At 48.1% G+C, this 24,019-nt stretch overlaps 1 protein-coding gene across 3 annotated transcripts in view; it reads left to right on the forward strand.

Moving 5' to 3' along the window:
• The window catches only part of TET3 (tet methylcytosine dioxygenase 3), a 130,338-nt gene extending 106,766 nt beyond the window's left edge, over positions 1-23,572 (forward strand). For all 3 annotated transcript variants that reach the window (XM_072640640.1, XM_072640714.1, XM_072640788.1), the window contains 7 exons: positions 9,680-9,773; positions 14,255-14,463; positions 15,282-15,432; positions 16,531-16,620; positions 18,644-18,781; positions 20,647-20,986; positions 21,656-23,572. In XM_072640640.1, coding sequence (XP_072496741.1) covers positions 9,680-9,773; positions 14,255-14,463; positions 15,282-15,432; positions 16,531-16,620; positions 18,644-18,781; positions 20,647-20,986; positions 21,656-23,475 — 2,842 coding nt within the window. In that variant the 3' untranslated portion in view covers positions 23,476-23,572. The remainder of the gene's footprint in view (positions 1-9,679; positions 9,774-14,254; positions 14,464-15,281; positions 15,433-16,530; positions 16,621-18,643; positions 18,782-20,646; positions 20,987-21,655) is intronic.
• The last annotated feature ends 447 nt before the right edge of the window (positions 23,573-24,019 follow it).

Genomic DNA, 24,019 nt, shown 5'->3' on the forward strand with positions numbered 1-24,019 from the left:
AGCAACCTCTTCAAAGTTCCTGACATATACAAAAGCACTGTGTTCATCACCCCTTGGAGCCTCAGTTTCCTTCCCTGTAAAGTGGGGTTAAAACAGTCCCTCCCTCACAGAGTTTTTGTGAGAATTAATTGTTATGATGTACTTTCAGAGCACTTTGCCATCTTTGAAACCTGCTCTCCAAATGGAAGTTGCTATTGTCCGTGCCCTGTAGGACCATGCCCAGGACTGTAACCCTCAGGGTTAAAGGTGGTTTGCCAAACTCTCCAGTGCTTGAAGTCCCGTGAACAGGGCTCTTTCCTTCAAATCAGTGCATGACCAAATCCTGCTAATGCTGCAGAGGCTCATAATGGAGATGGACTGCCGAGCAGGAGGCTCGGCTCTTTGAATTCACACAGCAGGAAGACAGTTTTGTTTTCAGCCATGTGGACTTTAGGAGAAGAGGCTTCGCTCTGGTTGGCTGTTTTCTGTCTTTCTGCTTCTCCTTTCCTGCTCCAGGAAGCCCTTCTATGCTCATACCTCTTCCTGTAACACACACACACACACACACACACACACACACACACACACACACACACACACACACACACACACACACACACACACACACTCTGTGTGTCTCTCCTTTTTCCCTTGTCTGTCCTTCCTATCCTCCTATGCCCTTTGTTCATTTCATATTTTTTCCTGGTGGCCTCTTTTTTTTTTTTTGTGGCATCCCTCTTGCTAATGCACCTCCCTGATGAGAGACATAAAGACAGACATAGAGAAACAGAGATGGGGGAAAGAGAGGGGAGAGGAGAGGGAAAGAGAATGAGCTGCTTAGCCAAGCCAAGTGCCTCTGTCCACGGCCTGGCCCATGCTATATGTCTCTCTGCTCCCTTTGGGCCCTTGTATCCATCACCTGTGACAGGAGGTGGGCACACTGCTTCAGCACTGATGCTCTGGAAACTCTGGCCAATCACAAAATCACTTTTCTTCTCACTTGCTTTCTGTGTGTAAATCATCCTCTTGTTTCACTCTCATTATTCTCCATTGATTCCTACAGACCAGGATTCTCTGAAGTCATTTGTTTGTCATTTTTTATGGTGAAATAACTCTCTGTCACTCACAACTTGTTGATCCATCCCCCAATGGTCTAAGACATAATCTAAGATAATACTATAAACCCCAGTTCCTGGTTTCCCTTTTTGCCCTTTCTTGTAACCTTCTTTGGGATTAGGAAGTTTGTTTTGCTTGCGATTTATTCTTTCTCTGGTATTATCCTCCCTCTCCCCATCCCCATCCCCACTTGTTTCCCTCTGGAGTTTGATTTCTACAATAAACAGAATAGGGAGTGGGGAGAGCAAAGGAGAGAGGGAATAGCTGTGATTAGGTTTTGTAGCTAGGTAGTGTAGTGGCTAGAGCACTGGGCTTAGAAGCAGGGAGACTCTTCTTTATGAATTCGAATCTGCCCTCAGATCCTTACTAGCTGTGTGACCTGGAAAAGTCACTTGACCCTGTTTGCCTTAGTTCCTCATCCATAAAATTTGCTGAAGAAGGAAATGGTAAACCAATCCATTATCTTTGCTAAGCAAACCCCAAAACTTGGTAATGAGAAGTTGGACACAACTGAACAAGTTTTTTTAAGACCTTATGGATGAAGGATTCTACACCAATGGGTAGAACCAGGGACCATTTTCCTTTGGGTTAGAGATGGTTTTCTTCTTTGTTTCTAGCGCAGGGCCTGGCACATAACAAGGGCTTAATAGCTTGGTAGTTCTAAGTAGTGGTAACAGGAGTGATTAATAATCCTAAAGAGGCAAATTTGGGCTTCATCTCAGAAAAGAACTCATCGACAACTTGAGCCTTCCCAGAAGTGACCTTGTGCTTTGAACATTAATGGCTCCTCCTTCGTTACAAATCTTCACCCAGACACTGGGTGAACACTTATTCAGGTCATCATGGAGATTCCTCTGGGTATCTGCTTGGTCGAGATAACTGCTGAGGTTCCTTCCGACTCTTGACACTCTGCTCTTTTATACGTGTGCCTGGGCAACCACTGAGGTTGATCTGTGATCCTCCAACACAGGCCAAGTATGAGCAGTATTGTTCCCACTTTACAGGTGAAGAGACTGAAGCACAGAGGCCGACTTGTCCCCCAGGTCACATAGCCTGTAATAGAATAGGAAAGGGAACCCAGATGTTGTTCCAAATCCAATATTATTTTCACCATTACCTTGTTCGAAACTCAGCCCAGCCTTCTGGGACAGATAGTTTAGGATGCTTCATCTGCAAATTACAGATGGGGTAACTGAGGCTCAAATAAGTCTGGTTGTGGAGGTAAAACTTGCAGTTGCATCTTTGGGCTCCCAAGGACCATTCCCTTTCAGCTCTCCCCTGCTGCTTCTGGATGCACAGTGGGCATTTGGGTCAGCCTGCAGATGGTCACAGATTCCTAAATGCTGAGGTCAGTACTGACCTACTTGCTGCAGGCTCCTTCTTTCTTAAGAAGATACAGAATAAATTTATTTTAAAAAATTAAAATGGCACATGGTGGGTGACAATAATCTCAGCCCCTCTGTTGATGCCAGTTTTCCTGGGCAGCCAGAGCAGGAATAGATTTTGAGTTAGCCTTGGGCATCCCGGGAGTTACCAGTGGACCGTGTGCTGGCCCTGGCGTAGGAGTAGGAGAGCTGGCTCTGAGTGCCAATTCTGCCTCTGCCTGCAACACAAATGTACACATCTGTGCACAATGGGCACAGCTCTTACTCTTTATGTATTTTTTTCTTGGAAGGTGTTTTGCCTCAAGAGTCCATTGGAAATTTTTTAAGTTCATGCATTTCTTTTTTTTTAAATTAAATTATTTTATTTGTTTTATTTGTTTTCCATATACCTTCGATTTTTTCCCATCCCTTCCCCTTCCCTCCCCACTCCCTCCCTGAGATGGCATATAATTTTATATAGGTTCTACACATACATTCCTGTTAAATACATTTTCACCTTAGTCATGTTGCATAGAAGAATTAAAATGAATGGGAGAAGTCAGAAAACAAAACAAAATGTAATACAAAAGAAAACGGTCTGCTTCATTCTGTGATCCAGTTCCATGGGATCCACAGCTCTCTGGATGTGGAAGGCATTTTGCCTCAAGAGTCCATTGGGAATTTTTTAAGCCCTTGCTTTGCAATGAAGTACTAAGTCTACCAGAAAAATTCCTCCCACACTGTGGTTGTTGCTGTGTACAGAGTTCTCCTGGTTCTGCTTCTTTCACTCAGCATCAGATCATATAAGTCCTTTCAGGCCTCTCTGAAGTCTTCCTGTTCATCATTTCTTATGGCACAATAGTACTCCATTACATTCATATACCCCACTTTATTCAGCCATTCCCCAATTGTTGGGCATCCCCTTGGTTTCCAGTTTTTGGCCACCACAGAGAGAGCTGCTATAAATATTTTTGTACACGTGGGACCCTCTCCCATTTTTATAATCTCTTGGGGATACAGTCCTAGAAGCAGTATTGCTGGGTCAGAGGGCTTGCACACTTTTGTAGCACTTTGGGCATGATTCCAGATTTCAGTACTTACTCTTTATTGGCTTCTGATCTGCACAGGGAAGCAGTGTGAAGATATGTAAGGACAGAACAAGCAGCTCACAGTGGGGCTTTGACAGTCTGGGTTCCCCAGATCCCTTCCAGCTCTGACATTGAGAGAACATGACTAGATTGTGAACATGTGTGTACATTATGTGTGTGCGTGATACTTATATATTTGTAGCTCCAAGTCTGTTGGTTGGAGTGAGTGTATGGGCACATGTATCACTCCATAAAGCTAGAGACTTTCCAATGCCTCATTACTGCATGGAGATGTCTCTGTCTCCTTAAAGGCTTCCTTAATTGACCCAAAGTTGTGGTACATCCTAGAGGGCTGGAAAGAGGAATTCCCATGCTAACCGTTGAGGAATTGTCTCATGATCACAGTGCCTGAGATCAGAATCTCTTCAGCTTGTTTGGCACAGCAGTACAAAAAATGTGCCTTGAAAGGTATCTCAGTGTCTTTCTAGGGGCCTGGAGAGTCGGGTGCAATTTGCAGCCCCAGTCCCATCTCTGAGAGACAGCTGCATTAGCGCTGGTTTGTGTGCTGCTGGGCTGTGAGGGTGTGGATCTTGCTGCATATGGGCGCATGTGCTTTCCTAAATGTGCCTCTGTGTGTGTCTGCGCCTTTATTCATCCGTGATCGGTATGCAGGCCCTGGGAACTCCGCTGGCTTGGAGCCCTGATGACATAACTCCCCCGCCAAGGGATCTGCTCCCTTTTCTCATGCCCGAGCAGCTGCCTAAGGCCAGCTATGTAGGGAATGTCGCCTGACTGCAAAGCCGGAAAGTGGCCAAGACTCCCCATGACCAGCAGCTCTCACCTCGTTCCCCTCCCAGCACACAGGCGCTGGGCACTCTGGTGAGCCCTTCCCTCTGAGCACCCACAAGAAAAACTGTTCCTTCTTGCTTCCTTTCCTTGGGACTTCCATTCTAACTTGAGTCACAGAGTCCTGGAAGAAGATCAAAACAGACATTGGGCTCCTTTCTTGGAAAAAATGTTTGCTGTTTGGCAAAAATTGAGGGTCAGAAATTGGGGGGAGCTCAGGGGCAATTTTTACTGACCGTAGAGTGTCCTTGTTACCAAGCTTGTTAGCTGGCCAGGGTATTCTGGATATTTGACTCCAGCAGCTGGCTTTTTTACTCTGGATTTTACCAGTGTTGAGAGGCAGTTTTAGAGTCAGGATGCCTGGGTTTAAGTGTTGTTTCTGACATACGTGTGCTGTGTGACCCTCCCAGCCCAACCCCTTCCTGACATTTCCCCAATGACCTCTGGGATCCAGTGATGCTACCCTTCCAGTGTTTTTTCTTCCAGGACACCCCATCTTCTAACGCTGTGCCCTTTGGCAGTGGCATCTCCCATGCCAGAAATCTCCCTGTTCCCCCTTGCCTCCAATGCTGGCTCTGTCCTCTGACACTAGCCCCCACTTATCCAGGCTGTACCTTATTTGTAGAGAGCTCTCTGCCTGTTGACTCTCTCGTTAGACTGGGAGTCTTTTGAAAGCAGGGGTTGTTTTTGCTTCTCTTTGTATCCCCAACACTTAGCACAGTACTTGGCACATAGTAGGTGCTTAATAAGTACTTATTGACTCACAGAAGTTCTTAGTGCCCCAAGCAGATCTCTCTGGTGTTGTTACAAGTGATGCTACATGAATGTCTTTGAGAGGATTTCCACATGGAAGGAGTGGTGCACATCAAGGAAATCAGAGGGCCAGACCCTCCCCACCTTATATGTCCTTTGACTGCCTTTATCTATAATAATCAGCACTACCTGGAATTCTCTGGAGGAGCTATGGTCTGGTCTGGTTAGTGTGGGTAGCCCTCCAACACTCCAGCCTCTCCACACCTCCTTCATCCTGAAGAACTCTTATTCTTGCTCTCCAACAAGCCTCCCCAACCCCAGCACCCACCCAAGGTACTCTGGGAGTTAGGATAGTCTGTGTGCACCAGCTGTGCCCAGGCATGACCAGCCTGCCTCCCATTTCTGCCCTACACATCATCGATGATTTTCTTTATGTCCTGTCATACCCATGAGTCATTGTTGGTAATCCCCTCTGTCCTACAGAAGCCCAAAACCTTGAGTCACACACCCTTTCATTTTAGTGGGGATTATGATGTTTCATGACTCACCAATAAAGAGCATCATCAAGAGAGTTTCTCTCTCCCTCCCCCCCTCCCCCCTCTTCTTTCCCTCCCTCCCTCCCTTGCTCTCCCTCTGCCTCCCTCCTTCTCTCTCCCTTCTTCCCTCCTCTCTCCCCTTTGGATTTCATTAGTATGGGAATATAATGAGCAAATGGTCAGAAAACTCTCTACCAATGCAGGATCTGATAGTCTTTTTGAGTCATTCAGTCCCCTGACTGGATGAGACATACCCAACTTTTCTTAACTTCAAGAGTAGTTCTTAATCTATTTAACCTCACTGCCTAGCTTCATTTAAAGACGAGGCTCCTGCGGCTTAGCCTAAGTGACTCTACCAGGGTCATCCGGCTGGTATGTGTCTGAGGGAGGGCATGCGTTGAGATCTTCCTTACTCTGAGGCCAGCCTTCTATTCACTGAAGTTTTTGCTTCTTATTGGAAAGAATGTTCACGTTAAAGATGGATTTGGGTTCAGAACAGTCAGAAACACCTCAAGCACTTCCTAACTCTTACTTCAACTTCTCTGGGCTTCACTTCTCTCTTCTCTAAAACGAAGGGTCACTAAGATCCCTTCAGTCTCTATAAGTCAATGACCTACATAAGAGCATCTGGAAGACCCCAGTCTTGTAGGGCAGGGCTTCTTAAACTTTTTCCACTCATGACTGCTTTTCAAAAGCACTTTGGCAGAGACCCCTTTACATCCTTTTTTTTGCATTTTGGTGGTTGGTGTTGCATGGCCTGAGGACGTGGGCAGTGCACAGTGCACGTGCTTTGTATCCAGAACCGAGGCTGCAATGGATTGTGCATTGCATGGGCAAGCATGGCCAGAAGCACCTCAGATTCGTTCTCTGTTTGATTTGGAATTGATTTTCGGTCATTGCGCATTCAGAAACCTTTCGCTGTTGCCAAATTTTTCATGATATGGTGTCTTGAGCCACAATTTCAGAAGGGCTGTTGTTGGGAATCCTTTTCCATTTGGATGGCCCCCATATCAGTTACGAATGCTTTTATTGAACATCTGTCCCTGCGTTCTGCTTCTCTTGGTGATACAGTCCCTGAACAGAGTTATCTCTGGGCATATCTACCAAGGATTCTAATGTGACTGTGGGTAGAGTGCTAGCCATAAAATCAGGAAGACCTGAGTCTGAATCCTGGCTGTAACATTAACTAGCTGAGTGACCATGGCCAAGTCACTCAGCTTCCATGGGATCTCTTTCATCATCTAGAAATTGGAAATAAGAATTCCTATCGTATCTGGCTCCTGGAGTGGTTGTGAGGCTAAAATGAGCTTTTGCATATAAAATATTATAGAAATGTCGACCATTCTTTATTGTCCAGGTGAGAGGTACCTTCTTGGAGGGCAGAGCTTTTATGAATATTTTGTTCTCCTGAGTTAAGCAATTTGGGGAGTCCTGGTGGGATTCTTGGAGTCCCTAAACTGCTTAGACAGTTGTGAGATGTGAGAACATGGTTGGTGAAACACACCCATAGACCTCAAAACTGCCCCTGTGTGCATGGATCTTTTTTTGTAGAGACAGGAAAGTTCACATGTGGGTCACTTTCCTCTAGTCATTTTTGTATTTTGGATAATGATGCCTTTTGTGGTTGGTTTTTTCTGTCGGGAGTATTGGGTACTGGGATGTTCAAGTTTAAAGGAAGTACATTTGCTGTCGTCAATAATGACATGAGAGTGCTAGCAAAATAATACAAGACCCCTTCCAGCATGATTTGGGGATACTCTCCCTAACAGATCGAAGCCTAACCCTAGCCCCCTTACACCCCACGTCTGTGATGGCTCCAGCACACTTGTCAGGCTTGGACCAAATTGGGAGCTGACTGAAGCTGTGGGTTTCAGCTTAATTTAAAGGACTTCTTTACCACCTGAATAATCTCAAAGGGAGATGGACGTCCTTTGGAAGGTGGTGGTTTCTCAGCACTAGAAGCCCGCCAAAGGACAGAGAGACTCATAATTTATTTTTAAATGCATTTTTTATTTATTTCATTAGTTATTTCTCAGCTACATGTAAAAGAATTGAACATTCATTTTTTTTAAGTTTAAAAAATATGCTCCCATCTACCCTCAACATTCATTAGTTCTCTCTCTGAAGATGGAGAACGTTTTTCATCATGGATCTGTCTTGATCAGAGTAGCTTGGTCTTTCATAGTTGATCATCCTCACAAGATTGCTATTACTGCATACATGGTTCCCCTGGCTCTGCTTGCTGCATTTTGCATGCATCCATATAAGTCTTCCCAGGATTTTCTGAAACCATTCCCCTCATTATTTCAGTAATAATAGAATACAATAGTATTCTATCACAAACAGGTGCCACAACTTTTTCAGCCATTCCCCAATTGCTGGATGTCCCCTCTTTTGCCAATTCTTTGGCACCACAAAAAGCAGTTGCTATAAATATTCTTGTGCAAATAGGTCCCTTTCCCTTTCCTTTGGTGTCTTTGAGACATAGACTTAATAGCGGTATTGCTGGGTTAAAGGGTAGGCACTGTTTGGTTGCCCTTTGCACATTGTTCCAAATGTTTCACAAGAATGGTTGGGCCAGTTCACAACTCCACAGATGGTGCATTAGCATTCCTATTTTTCTACATCCCCTCAGCATTTGTCGTTTTCCTTTTCTGTCATGTTAGCCAATCTATAGATATAAGGTGGTGCCTCAGAGTTGCTTGAATTTATATTTCCTTAATCAATGCAGTAATGCTTTAAATGAGAGATTCAGGTTACTTTGGGAGGGCCCTTTGACCTCTGAGGTGCTATGTTTGGTGTTAGCGTAGAGAGGTAGGCAGGGTGGCATGGTCGAGAGGGAGTTGTGCTGGGAATCAGGAAGACCTGGGTTCCCCTCTTCCCTCCAGTATTTAGTGGTTGCAGGAATGTATACAAAGCTTGACCTTCCGTTTCCTCATCTGTAGAGCCAAACGCTGGATCATATACTAGAGCTAGAAGGAATCTTAGAGGCCATTGAGTCCAAACCTCTTATTTTACATAAGAGGAAACTGAGGTAGAGAGATTGACTGAGTTGCCCCAGAGCGGGTGTGTGTGTGTGTGTGTGTGTGTGTGTGTGTGTGTGTGGCCACCAAGCTAGTTTGTTATGAGCATCAAATAAGGTGATATACCTGAAAGCTATCTCTAAATGCTCTCTCATTATTATGAGACAGCTAAATGCTGCAGTGGAAAAGACTGTAACAACCAAAACTAAGCAGAGAGCCTCTGTATGGAAAACCATCCCTGGATGTCACTTGAATTCAGTAAGCATTTGTTAAGCACCACCTGTATGCATAAGAGGCAGCAGGGTGTAATGGATGGAGAGCTAAATTCAAGCCTCTCAGGCTGACAAGTAGTTTACCTTTCAGTGCCCTGGCCAGTTACGGGGGATGACGAATACCCAAGAAGGTGCCTGTCTATGAGGAGAGGGAAGGTGCTCATTACTCCTTAGACTGATGAAATCGCAGGCCCAGTCCCTGACTCTTTTCTCTCTTTGGGGTCTATGTTCATTTTCTTTTTTTTTTCCATTTAAAGAGATCTTGCTTGCAGTTATAATCAGTATTATTTTTTTAATGTCCATCTATGTGCTTTCCCCCCTTTTAAGAGCCTTTATCTAGTGGTATCATCTGGAATCAGGGTGATCTATAGAGACAGAATTCCAGGGGTGACTGGTTTCTGTTTTTGATCCTTTTAAGAGTTACCTAAAGACTTTCTCAGAGAGGAGGAATTGTACCTCTCCCCTTTCCTTGGGGGATGGGGAAGGAGGAGAGGATTATAGGTCCAAAATGTCACAGACATGGCCAAGTGTAGTGACTGCATAACTACATGTCTTTCTGTTCCTATGGGAACATGCCCCTGTGCCCAGACCACTGTGTTGTAGCTCTGTTCCTTTCTTCTTCCCCCACGCACAATACATCCCCTGGCACTGGTCGCCAGTGGCCCCGTGCACTGGATTGATGCAGTGTCCTTCTGTCCCTAGCTATGGAGAGAAGGGGAAAGCGATCCGAATTGAGAAGGTTGTTTACACCGGCAAGGAAGGGAAGAGCTCCCGGGGCTGTCCCATCGCCAAGTGGGTAAGTGTTTCTGCTGCACCAGCTGGGCTGGGCCAGCCTACAGCTCAGCCTGCTTGGCCTTGGCTCACCCTTGCAAATGCAGCCTGTGTCCTGGGATGGCCCCAGGCTCAGGTTTCTCATTCGGTCTCTTGTTTCCATGCAGAGGAGGGCTGGAGACGCTCTCATTTCTCGGGCTCTCGCCTGAGTTTGTTGACTGATTCATTAAATGACTGCTTGAATAAAGAGCTGTTCTTAGCAGATACTGGGGACAGGGACTGATTGATTGATCACAAGTTATTGAATATCAGACACAAGTAGGCAACTCTAAGATTAATGATTGGAGATGGTTTGCTTGGTGAAAATGCAGGTATAAAGAAAGAATCCCCTACCTCAGTCACACGTGAACCCCTTTCACAGTCCCAAGGGGCCTAGCTTTGTCCTAGGTTACAGAAAAGAGTCAAATTATTGTGTGAGGCAGTGAAGAAAAAGTGACCTGGAGGAAGTGGCCAGACTGCCTAGGAGCGGTGCCAGGGCTGGAGTTTGGGGTGGCCAGGGGAGGGGTTATCACGCAGGGAACTACAAAATAATTTCCAGCCTCTCTGGGGGCTTGTAGCAGGCTGGGGGGGTGAGGGGATGGGGTTACTGGGCAAATACATAGGAAACCAGTAAGAATGTGACTTAGTCTCACAAAGACTTCCACCTTAGACATTAGCTGTGTGACCTTGGGCAGGTCACTTAACAACACTAGGCTTCAGCTTCCTCGTGTGTTAATTCAGGTAATTGGGTTCAGTGGCCTCTAAGGTCCCTTGCACCTCTACAAGTATCATCCTATGATAAATGTGCCCAAAAGGAAGATGGAAGGATAATTGTTCCAATGAGTTGGAAAGCTTCCTGGAGATGGTCCCTGTCTGTGAGGGAAACATTTCTATAGCACCTACTGTGTTGCAGGCACTGTGCTAAGTGCTTCTACAAGTGCTATTTCATTTGATCCTGATAACAACTCTGGAAGGGAGGTGCTATTTAGTATCCCTATTTTGTAATTGAGGAAACCAAGGCAAAAGAAGTTCTGTGGCTTGCCCAGAGTCACACAGTAAGAACCTAAGGCCAAATTTGAAGTTGGGTCTTCATAACTGCAGGCCTAATGCTCTAACCACTGCACCATCAGCTGCCTCTAGAGAAGGATTTCCATTGGTGGCAAGGTGGTGGGTGATCAGAGAGCCAAGAGAGATCTGAACTGTGGAAGTTCAGAGACGGGGAGGATGATGGGCCAGGAAAGATGAGAGGGCTAAGAACAGACCATCACATTTAGCGAGGAACACTGGTAAGTTTGCAAGAGCAACTTCAGTTGAGTGATGGCTGCACAAGTAAAAGACAGGAAAGTAAGTGGAAGACTTTTTGTGGAATTTGGTTGTGAAAGAAAGGAGAGGTATCAAGAATAAGAGGGTGAAGTAGTGAGAGGAATTGGGGCCTGTTTAAAGGCAGCAGTGACAAGGTGAGATCAAAGATTGGAGAGGGGCTGAGTGAGGTAGTGTGCTAGGAAAGACGAGGGGGTCACAGGCATCCCGTTGTTGTCAAAATCCAGCACAGGGACTATAGTAGTAATGTACGTGGATGAAGACAATAGGAAAATGAAGCCAGATGTGGTGTCGTGATATTGACTGAACTCATGGTGGATCAGAGAAGGATCCGCAATGGCTGATGGGTGAAGAGTACCGAACATGGTCAAATGTAGCTACTGTGTGAGCTGGTTTTGTTTAAAGGTTTTTCTTTGTTACAAGGGAAGCCTCATTGGAGGCAGGGAGCGTGGCAAGGTTTGGGGGAAGGTGGACCTATGACCGGAAATACTGTAATATCAAAACAGAAGTAGCCATTGCTTTTGCCAAAAAAAACAAAAACAAAAAGAAATTTGAAATGGGGAGAGGGAGGCACATTTCAGGGGCAGAGGAGGAGCTGCCTAAATGCCTTAAAGCAGCAGGGGACGACCAGAACTGATAGAAAAATAGTTACTAGTCCAGTCTTCCTAGGAGGTCGAGGTCCTGCAGGTCCCCCTGAAGCAGGATGAAGGAAGAGGGTACAGCGAGGTCAGTGGGCATCCCTGGGAGGACCTCAGCTGGTAGGACACGCTTTGGGGATTGCATTTGATTCACAGGGAGGTGCCATTTATGGATTCATCAGTGGAGGTGTGAGATCATGGTCTTTGATACCACACACTTCACACAAACCAGTCATGCCTTCTCTCAAACGGGGCTCTGACTACCTCAAGGAAGTCCGCTGCTAGACGGGCATTGTCTGGAGGAATAAGTCCCATCTGGGAAGTATGTTCACAGTGTGTGTTTCATCAGGATCATTTGGAGAGAGAAGCAGTGGCTAATCATGCCAGCTGTGCCTGGGTATTTGAAGAAGGGTAAGGCTTGCTCTGCTTGGCCCCAGAAGGCAGAACTCCTTGAGCAGTCGAGGGAGACCCACAGAGATGTGCAGTTTGGTTTTATGGAAGGAAAAGCTTGCAGATTGCAGCAGTCACAAAGGCAGTGAGGTTCTTGTCCCTGGAGGTATTCATTTTGAGACCTGACCACTCCTTGTTTGCAGTGACATGGAGGGGATACCTGCCCACATCCAGATTGGTCTGGATGGTATCTGAGGCCCTTTCCATCTATGAGACTGGGAGCTAGAAGGAATCTTTAGTATTCTGTGTCTTGGGCTTTGGCCCTTCTCTTGGGGAAGGGAGGAAGGAGGGAAGGAAGAGGAGGGAGAAAGGGATGGAAGAAGGAAGTGAGGGTGGGAGGGAGGAAAAGAAAGGGAGGGAGGGAGGAAGAAAGCAAGGGTGGGAGGAAAGATCAGAAGGAAAGGAGGAACAAATGAATTCCCACTGCAGGGCAGGTGCCTTTGGTTTCTTTTTGGTACATTTGCCATATACACCTGTGGTAGGGCACCACAGACAGCAGGCCCTCCTGGGATCTACCTATACCTGCTCCCATGAGGGCTATCTCTGCTTCCTCCCATGTGGATCTGGAGCCATGTTGACAGACACCTGTGCCCTGGTTCCTGGGAGTATCGATGTGTTTCTGTACACAGGCATTTTCAGGCAGTTGTGGGGAGCGCTGGGGTGTAGGCCTGAAAGACTACACTTTGGTGTGCTCCCAGACACCTCCTGCTGGCTCAAGGGGAGAAGAAGGCTGTTCACAGCATCTACTCCTAGGACAAGGCCTGGGTCCCACACAGAGAAGGCCCTGGTCAGTGATGGCTACTGCCCCTCAACTGTGAAAGCTGTACCATGTGGGAAATCAGTCCTTACATCTCCTGGTTCCTAGTTCTTTGATAGTTTCGGTAGACTCCCAAGACAAGAATTTAGTGTCAAGTCTTCTGGCCTCTATGGGACTCGGTTTCCTCATTTGTAAAATGGAGTGGATGATCTTGAAGGGTCTCTTCCAGTTTTAATCTATATGCTGTGATCTAAACGAGGGAAAAAATGGTGCCTCATCTACAGACTCAGGTCTTTTCCCCTCCTTCCGTTTCACTAATGTAGAAATCAAGACACAGCGTATAGCTGACTGATCCAAAAGCATGTGACCTCTGAGTCTAACCTTGGTCAACCAACTTCATTCAGAATAAAAGGGTTTGAATCCTGGCTCTGAATTCTGACTTGGTCACTTGCGTGACTTTGGGCAAGTCACTGTACCCTGTTCCTTTGTAAAATCAGGTGGTTGGATTCGACACCCTCTGATCCCTTCTAGCTCTGAATGTAGAATTTCATCATTTCCTGACAGTTGAGGTTGTCCCATGTCCCTCAGGGTGCTGAGTTTGTTCTCCCTAGAGAGGTTGGACGACTACTTGTCAGGATTGGTGGGGAGAGCAGAACTTTGTGGAGGTGTGGGCTAGACCAGATGGCCTCAGAGGAGGGGAGGATCAAAGATTGAGGCCTAGTGAGAAACTCAGAGACCATCTTGTTCAATTCCCTTATTTTCCATTTGAGGAAATTAGAGCCTAGGGAGGTCATGACTTAACACTCAGAACTCCTGGGGACAATACCTCTGAAGCCATCTATCCACCCTCACATTTTACAGATGAGGAAACTGAGGCCTGGGAAATTTAAGTGATTTGCCCAGGACCACTAATCATCCAAGGTGAGATCTGAGTCTGCCCTCTGCCAGCAGGGGCCAGTGCCCTTTCCACTGTTTCCTGGCATCCCTTCCATCTCAGCATATGTGGTTCCCCGATGAATGTTGTCAAAGGGCTCTTCTGGCTGTAAGATTAACAAGAATATATATAACCTTGAGCAAGTATGTTCCCTTCCCTGGGCCTCAGTTCCTTCTTTGTAGAATAATGGGCTCAGAGGGCACTTCCCACATGAAATCATGTGCTGCTGCTACATCTCTGACCCCCTGCCAAGGACAGGGGCTCTCAGGCCCCCCGACCTGCAGGAAGCTGCTGCTGCCAGCAGGGCTGGTTCTTGCCTCTGCTAGGTGGGCCTCGCCAATCGTCTGGTCTGTGTGTCCACGCTCTAGGTATACCGAAGATACACTGAGGAGGAGAAGCTGCTTTGCTTGGTTCGCCATCGCTCAGGGCACCGCTGTGAACAAGCTGTCATCATCATTCTCATCATGGTCTGGGAGGGCATTGGCCCAGAACTGGGGGACACCCTCTACCGGGAGCTGACAGAGACACTTCGCTGCTATGGGAATCCCACCACCCGGAGATGTGGCCTCAATGACGAGTGAGTCTGCACAGACTCATTGAGGAGCGATGGGGGTGGGGCAGGTTAATGCTACCCAATGGTGATGAGCTGGCAAGAGCTGCAAGGGCAGACCTGGGCTTGGAGGCACTGCTTCTCCTCTGCCTTCTGATGAAGCCAGGAAAACCAGGGGTTCAAACCTGGACTGCTGTGGCAAAGATCCGGGAAAGGGAGGCATGTGGCCACTTTGAGCTTTGCTCCTTGCTAGCCATGTCATCCTAGGAGTCACTTAACTGAAAAATGCTGATGCTAATACGGTTGTGAGGGTCTGACCTGAGACCTCTCTGGGAGTCACCTCTTCAGCAAGATGATTGTGGTTTGGGCAGGGTGGGGGGAGGGGGGAAGGGAGGGGCAGAATCCGTGGCCCCTGAGGTCCAGCTCTGCCCCATGCAAAGTCGAGGGAAGACATTGAGGGACCTAGGAAACTGCTTCCTGGAATAAGGGGAGGTCACACACTGAGAGGCTTGTGCAAGATTGGAGGTGCAGAACTGACCTTTCACAAATGCAATGCAGCACACATTCCCCAGCTGCTGCTGCCTCAAAGAGTTTGCATTCTAATGGCAGAAGGGAGCAAGGAGTAGCATGTATGCAGCTAAATTTACAAAATGAATTCAGGCTAAATACAAAGTGATATAAGGGGCCAGGGACAGTCCGTAACATGCCCCTGAGTGGCACAAGGCAAGGCCTCAAGTACAAGGGGTGACCGAGCTGGGCTGGGGGCATCCTGAGGGTTGCCATGGACCACATGGGTGGGGGGAGCCTGGCATCCAGAGCTATAATGATTTTGGCTTGTGTTGCAGCCGAACCTGTGCTTGCCAGGGGAAAGACCCGTCTACCTGTGGTGCCTCCTTCTCTTTTGGGTGCTCTTGGAGTATGTATTTCAATGGCTGTAAATATGCCCGGAGCAAGTATCCTCGAAAGTTCCGCCTGGCAGGGGACAACCCTGAAGAGGTAGGCAGCTCTCCATTTTTCCCTGGTTTACATGATGCCAGGTCCATGTGGGCATGAAACATTGAGGAAGAGCTAGCTACTGCTGGCTTGAGCTGGATGGGCTCTACAGAGGTCCTTGGCTTTTCCTATACCACTCACTGTGCCAAGAATGGGTGACCATTGCTAGTGCCCCATTCTGCTACCCCGTCCTCTCTGCCTCTTACGTTCCCTTTCTTCCATGCTTTTCTCCACATCACCCTTTGATGATGCCTTGTGTCCCCAGTTACCTAACACTCATGAACTTACTCCCCACCCTAGGGGTGGAAGGGACCTAAGGATAAAGAGAATGTTGGACCCTGCTGCTCTATACCTGGTGAATCTATGTGGGGTAACCTGTCCCACCCATCTAGGATGGAAGCTGACCCTGCTGGATTCCATGAAAAGTTCTGTCCTAACTGGCTGGCACAGTTCCCCAAACCATGATCCTTCATTTTACTGTCTGTGATATGGGGATAATCATCATATCGAGTGTTCAGATAATGCAAACTGATCCTCACAACAACTCTGTGAGCCCTGACAATGCAAGAATTATCCCCATTTTTCAGATGAGGAGTCCTGAAGAATAAGATGTAACCCTGTGATCTAGTAAGAGGGAGCTTAGAAATCAAAATATCTCTTTTTTAGAGCTGTGAGAAATTTGACCAATTACTCACCTCTTTGTGCTTCAGTTTCCCCATCTGTAAAATGGGAATCTTAAAATCCCACCCTTCCTTCTTCCCTTCCTGTGTAGAATAATTTGAAGACCATTGGTTCAATGGATCCATGAGTCCATTATGATGGATTCCACCCCTTCCTCCATGTACGTGGCATCTCCACCATTCCCACAGAGCATCAGGCCAGTATCCTTGAGACCATATGGTAGATGGCCAGTTCAGCAACCCACCCTCCTCTCCCACCTTGTAGGTGTAGGTCTGCCTACCCTACTTTCCAGTTTTACACAATCTCGGTGATGTCATCAAAGATCAAAGTCCACACAACCCCAGGATAGCACCTTCAGCATTGTTTTCCCTAATGACTCTTTCCTGCCTGAGTATAATCTCTTTATTCTTCCCTTTACAGGAGGAAAACCTTCGGAAACACTTTCAGAACCTGGCCACTCAAGTAGCCCCCCTGTACAAGAAGCTTGCTCCCCAGGCCTATCAAAATCAGGTAACAGCCCCACCTGGTCCTCCTCCCTCTTAACATCTCTGAGGACATTAACAACAGCCTGGATAGTGCTGAGTGGCTCAGGTCCTGCTTCAGCCTCTGCCCTATCCATCTTCCTGGGCCTCTTTGGAATGATCACTTAATCTCTCTAGGCTAAAGCATCTCCAAATGAGTTGGGAGACAGCAGTTAATTGGAAGAGTAGAAGATTATAGATTTAGGACTGGAAGGATGTTGAGTTATTGAGTTCAACTTCTTTGTTTTGTAAATGAGATGGCTGAACTTCAGAGGGGCGATGGTGGTGACAGATTTGATTTGATCCAAAAGATTTGATCCAAAGAACTCTGATCCCAGTCTCCAAGACTTTTCCACTGGACCAAGTCACCTCCCTTTTGTTTGTTCCTAGTTTTCAAGGGTCTCTTCATCCTTTCACCCAGATGGCTATACTTTGGTACATTGAGGAGACCCCTAGAGACCATTTTGAAAAAGAATGCACTCAACTCCATACCAGAGAAGGGACCAGGCCACTTGGGGTAGCTCTCCTGGTTAAGCTATTTTCCCATTTGTCAAGCTTATAATGTCTCCTTTTCCCCTACCTACCCTGCAGCTTCCACACTCACCTTTCATATCTGTTCCTTGTTTTAAAGACCTGGCTCTTAGTTCCATGTGACTTTATGGAATGAGACCTGGGCTTGGGGTCAGAAGACCCAAGTTCAGATCCCGTTCTCTCTACTGTCCACTTAGATGACCTTGAGAAAATCACATCCCTGTTTTGGATGTAGTTTTTCATCTGTAAAATTAAAGAGCTGGACCAGAGGATTTCACGACTTTACTTCTAGCTGTGAATCCTTACAATCCTTCAGAGATTTGAAGATGGCTCTCCTGTCTTCTCTGCCCCCTTCTTGAGCCTTCTCTATTCCAGGCTAAAGATTTTAAATGCTTCCAAGCAGTCCTAGGACACACCCTCCAATCCCTTATCTTATTTAGTGCCTTCCTTTGGACAAGCACCAGCTGGGCTAAGGTCACCCAGAACCGATTCTGGCATTCCATATGTGATCTGACTAGTGTATGATTAAAGTCTGAGCAGAGAGCAATGGAAGGGATAGATATCATGGTATAATAAATCAGGAGCTGATCTCCAAGTCGGGATGACATGGGTTCCAATCCTTCCTCTGGCATATTAGCGGCAGTGTAACCCTGCGTAGCTCGCTGAGTATCTCGTTGTCCCCAGGCAATTTTCATGTGCCACTCCGATTTGGTAGAGGAAGTTTCCACATTAGGAGTTTCCTACTCCAAAAAATTGGAAGGGTGCGCAATCTAATTTTTTTCTTTTAATTATCATTAACTTGACAAAGGTCAGTAAACACAAACATTTCCTTATGGAAAATAAAATAAGAGAATTCTATAGGACATGGAACTTGGAGTCAGGAATTCAAATCCAGCCTCAGATACCTACTAGCTCTATGACTGTAGGCAAGTCACTTAATCCCTGCCTCAGTTTCCTCAGCTGCAAAATGAAGATTATAATAGCATCCACTTTGCAAGGTTGTTGGGTCATATTTGTATATTTTTCCCAGCACTTAACAGAGGCACATGGTAGGCACTTAATAAATGTTTATTGATTGATAAACAGCTTATGAAAATCTCAGTAAGTTAATCACTAACATTTATGTAATTAAGATTTGCAAAATATATTATGTTTTTTCATTCGGTGTTCACAACCACCCTATAAGACAGGTGCTCCTGTTACCCCCATTTTACAGATGAGAAAACTAAGGTAGAGAGAGGTCAAGTGACCTGTTCAGGATCACACAGGAAGGGTGTGGTGCAAAATTGGAATTCCAGTCTTTGTGACTCCAGATTCTGTGTTCTCTTTGCCCACTCTGCCACCTAGTGGCAAAAAGGAGTTTCAAACAGTTTGAAAGTAAACTTTGGATTTGTGAGACTCCTGTCTCCCACGGGATTCTCTGGAGTCCCCCTCCACCCTGGGTCCAGGTCACTGGAGCTATCTCTTGGTCCTTCTCCCAGGTCAACAATGAAGAGGAAGCTATAGACTGTCGCTTGGGACTAAAGCCGGGTCGGCCTTTCTCCGGGGTCACCGCCTGCATGGACTTCTGTGCTCACGCCCACAAAGATCAGCACAACCTGTACAATGGCTGCACTGTGGTAAGAAGGCCTGGCCCTCCCTTCTGCAGAATGTGGCAGCACAAGCTGCCAAGCTTTCTCTTTGGTGGGCTGGGAGATGCTTTCGGGTCCTCCTCCTCCTCAAACATCCCCAAACAGGAGCAAACAAGCATCCTGCTTGGAACAAAATCACGAGATTGTGATTTGGTGCCAGTCAACATACAGGCCACACTTTTCCTAAAGGGGGGAAGGAAAGGAAGAGTGGTGAAGGGGAGGGAGCAGTGAAGACCTAAAGAAATGAATGAATGAAATACTTTGGTTTGAATCGAAGCTGCTCAAAAAACAAATAAGTGAACCCTTTCCCAGAGGTCACTTTGTTAGGCTTATTAAAGCAGAAAATTGTGCCAACACCTTTGGAAGAGTCTGGATTGGTCTTTTTCTATACAACTTTGGAATAATTATTGTCGAAGGTGTCCCTGTTTCTCTGAAAGGTCATGGGAAATTAGGGGACATGAAGCTGGCCCTGGTAGTCTGGAATGTCTGGGTTCAAGTCCTCTGTGCAACCCTGGGCAAGCACAGAGCTGCTGATCTACAGAATCCTCTCTGACCTGCCCGGGAGAGGTGGGGGGGGGGGGGAGGGTGTTCCCTCTCTGAGAATTCCTGAACCTCAGGAAAGGACAGAGCCAGTTAAATATGGCTGTCTGTCTAACTAATAACAGCTTATAAGAGTTCCCATTTCTGTAGAAGCTGAAAGTCTGCAGAGTGCTTGGTAAAAATGATCTCATTTCCTCTTCACAACCACCATGGGAGACGGGGATTACTCTAATTCTACAAGTGAGGAAACTGAGGTTGTGAAAGGTTATGTGGATTGTCCAGGGCAAGTCATCCCACTGATAATTGTTTGCAGCACTCTCTTATCTATCCATTTTTCTCTCTATCCATCCATCCATCTAGCCTTCTGTTTGATAAATGCATACCTTTCTTAATATACACATGAATGGGTATGAACACACATGTATGTGTTCATATGTGTGTATCACATATGTATATATAATGTGCCTATATATCACTACACATAAGTGTGTATGTATCAGTACATATAGTTGTGTGTATTTATATGTAGACAAGTGCATGTGGATGTGTATTGATGTCCATAGTTGTACAGATCACTGGTTTTCCTTTTCTATAACATGGCAGTTTTCAGAAGCTTGGGGAAGTCCGGCTGCCCTCCATCCTTAATGGGACATCTGGGGAGTGAGGGAGGGAACATGATAAAACCCCACCCCCAGGCTTATTGGGAGAAGAATTTTGTTATTGAGTACATGCTGTGGGAGAAAGGTCCAAACTGGACAGGGAGCCCAGGAGCCAGAAAAAGGACAGAGTGGAAGTGTAAGGCAAGAGGGACTGGGGGTGCTGGCAGGTGGGCAGGACCAAAGGAGCCAGAGAGAAGGCAAGAGGCCCTAGATCCTGAGGCCAGCTCCCAGCTCAGCCCAACATTTCGATGCCTTTTTTGGTGAGGTGATGAAATTCTTCAGATGTGACCTTCCTCCTTTCACCCAACTAAGGGTGCTGTGAGGACAGGAGACAGGGACGATGATGATGATGACGATGATGACGTTCCTATGGATCTTAAAGTTTGCAGTGTCTTTTTATCTTCACTGTCTCATTTGATGCCCATGACCCTTCGAGGCGGGCTGCTGCTGTTAGCACCATTTTGCAGATGAGGAAATTTGGCTGAGATAGGTCAAGGGCTTAGGCGAGGTCACAGAGCTAGGAAATGTCCAGAGTGGGCTTTGAAGTCAGGCATTGAGCGCTCCAGCCTTTGGACGCAGACTATATCTTTGTGGGGGGCAAGAAGGCATTGCCCGAGTGAGGGCTCCAGTGACAGCACTGCCCTGTCCCTGCAGGTCTGCACACTGACCAAGGAGGACAATCGCTGTGTGGGTCAGATCCCGGAGGATGAGCAGCTGCACGTCCTCCCTCTCTACAAGATCTCTACCACGGATGAGTTTGGCAGCGAGGAGAACCAGAGGGCCAAGATGGCGAGTGGGGCCATCCAGGTGCTAACCGCCTTTCCTCGGGAGGTCCGCCGACTCCCTGAGCCTGCCAAGTCCTGCCGCCAGCGACAACTAGAGGCTCGGAAGGCAGCGGCAGAGAAGAAGAAGCTGCAGAAGGAGAAACTGCTTACTCCAGAGAAGATCAAGCAAGAGGCGCTAGACGGCCCTGAGCTGCGCCAGCCCGACCCAGGTGAGCACCTGGGCAGGGCTGCAATCAGTCCCTTGCTCACCAGGTACATCAGCCCAGCATTAGTGAGAGGGGTGGGCAGATAGATTTGGAAATAAAAGGTCTGGAGTGGGGAAGACCTGGGTGCAAGACCTGCCTCTAACACAGACAGCTGTGTGATGCTTGAACTGCAGGAGTGGCAACTTGCATTGGTAGAAGGAATTTCCTCACCTAGGAGTTCTCTATGCCAGTTATATCACAGCTTTGGTCCCTATGCATAAACAAAAGCTCCTAACAAATGCTTTTTTAAAAGAAGGCAATATCAGCGACATGTTTTGTCCTGTCCCTGTTCTTATAGAGCCTTGGTCCCTATTTCGTTACCTGTCAGTGTGCTGTTGGCAGCAGATGGCCAGCCATTGTCTCTCGGGGGAGGGGAGGAGGATAGGATGGACAGTGGGCCTCAGGACCTCAGTGCCTCTGGGGTCAAAGACTTCAGGGGGCACCCAGAAGTGGTCCTAGACTGTGCTGGGTACGAGCTTCTCCTCATCTTCTCACAGATCTGCCTCACTTCAGAGGCCTCAGTTGGGCCTGATCTTGAGGAGGCTGGTGTGTGGGTGGCAAGCCGACCTTGGCCCTCCTGGGCCGTCAGACAGCCCCCGGGTCCTGTCCTCACTGACCACACTTCATTTCCAGGTCTCTCTTTGAAGAATGGGCTGTCCCAGCAGGCTCTGAAGCCTTCCATCCAGGTGGAGCCCCCGAATCACTACAACTCCTTCAAGTACAATGGTAACGCCGTGGTGGAGAGCTACTCGGTGCTAGGCAGCTGCCGGCCCTCAGACCCCTACAGCGTGAACAGCGTCTACTCCTGCCACTCCTACTATGCACAGCCCAACCTGAGTCCCATCAATGGCTTCCACTCCAAGTTTGCCATTCCATCCTTCAGTTATTACAGCTTCTCCCCCAGCAGTTCTGTCTTCCCCTCACAGTTCCTCAACTATGGTGCCAATGGCCGAGGCCCTAGCAGCTGGGGAGGCCCCATCGGGGTTTTCGATAAGAAGCCAGATCTCCAGGTCCTGCAGAGCAGCCTGACCCAGGCGTATGGTGGCCCTGAGTTTGCTGAGGTGCCGGGCCAGGGTGTCAGTAGTGATGGCCACCGTACACCTCACCACCAGCCTGCCTATCCAGGCCCCAAGGAGTACCTGCTTTCCAAGGGCCACCGGACTCGCCCCACAGCCACAGACCCCTCCCCCTTTGCACAGAGCAGTCCCTGCTTTGGTCAAGTCATCAAGCAGGAGCCATGTGACCGCTTGCCCCAGGCTGAGCCCCTCCCTGGGGTTCCTGGGAACATGGGCAAGCCTCCTATCCCTGAGGCCTCCCAGAATGGGACCAAGGAGCACCTGTGGGGGGGTGCCCACCCAGGCAGCCAGAGTGCTTCTCCAAAGAGGACTAACGGTATGAGCGGGGCCTGGGGTATGTTCACTCCTGGAGAAAATTCTATCCTCCCTGACAAATTGGGCTCCTTTGGTGCTAGCCATCTGCCAGCAGCCCGGCTCCCAGAGAGCCAGTGGGGCCTGTTCCCCCCTGAAGGGGGGCAGCCACCCCAGCAGCCACCCCTGGGGCCTCCCAATGGAGCTGGTCTGCTGAGCAAGGCTTGGAGCCCTTGCAAATTTCGAGATAGTACTCCCACCTTAAATGGGCCTAGCCTGGCAGAGAAGCCATGGGGTGTGGCAACAGACTTCAGCCCTGCTCTCAAAGGAGGATCGAGCTACCCAGAGAAGCTCTGGGGGCCTGTGAAAGGGGATGAGGGAAGGACTGCAACCCCCGTGGGGCCCGGCCTACCCGATAAAGCCTGGCCCTCTTTTGGCATGGCCCTAGGTTCTGGGACCCTGAAGCCCGAGGAAAAGCTGTGGGACTCCTTGAACCTTGGGGAGCTGCCTGTAGAGGGGGCCTCAGAGAATGGGGCAGTGAAGGAAGAAGAGGCCGGTAGCCACGGTGGCGGGGGCAACGTCAGCAACAACGTGGAGGAGGAAGATGAGGAATTGTGGTCTGACAGTGAACACAACTTCCTAGATGAAAACATCGGCGGTGTGGCTGTGGCCCCCACCCATGGGTCCATCCTGATCGAGTGTGCCCGGCGTGAACTGCATGCCACCACCCCCCTCAAGAAGCCCAATCGATACCACCCCACCCGCATCTCACTGGTGTTCTACCAGCACAAGAATCTCAACCAGCCCAACCATGGCCTGGCCCTGTGGGAAGCTAAGATGAAGCAGCTGGCAGAGAGGGCCCGGGCCAGGGAGGAGGCAGCACGGCTGGGCCTGAGCCATCCAGAAGTCAAACCCTATGGCAAGAAGCGCAAATGGGGGGGCATGGCCGCCCCAGAGCCCCAGCAGGAGGAGAAGAAGAACCCAATCCCCACCCGCCACGGGCCAGCCATCACGACCGACTCAGTGGTCACTGTCTCCTCCTATGCCTACACGAAGGTGACCGGGCCCTACAGCCGCTGGATCTGATGCACGGGAGCCAGCTTACCTCAGCGTCCATGGCACCAAAGTCCAGGGCCATCGTTGCGGTGCTTTTCCCTCGCCCCCTGGGCTGGAGAGCCAGGCTGGGCAGAAATGCTTCTACATGTATATGGAGCTGCCACTCCCACATATATGTATAAAGAGTTCTGTTCCAGCACACACCTCCCCAGAGCTCCCCCTTCTTTCCTCTCCTCCCCTGGCACTCTGAGGAAGAGCCTGTGACTGGTGGATGTTTTTCAGTAAGCTTAGTATTTATATCTCCAATTGGGTTGTTTCCCTTGGTCGGGGACTTGGATTTTATTTTTAAGAATCTGTCCTTGTATATGACAAGAATGGAAGAAGAGTTTATAGCATCCTTTCACAAAGGAGTGGTTTTTAATTGCCATTTAAAATGTGTATTTATTGGATTTTTTTAAAAAAGAACAATGAAGACAGTCACCTAGCCGGCAAGAAAAGCCAGCATTCCAGACAGCTTCTGTTCCCATCGGGAGGTCTTTGCTGGGAGCGGAGCCTTCACACCACCTGCTCCATC

This window comes from Notamacropus eugenii, chromosome 1 (assembly GCF_028372415.1).
Source record: "Notamacropus eugenii isolate mMacEug1 chromosome 1, mMacEug1.pri_v2, whole genome shotgun sequence".
Taxonomy (NCBI): Eukaryota; Metazoa; Chordata; class Mammalia; order Diprotodontia; family Macropodidae; genus Notamacropus; species Notamacropus eugenii.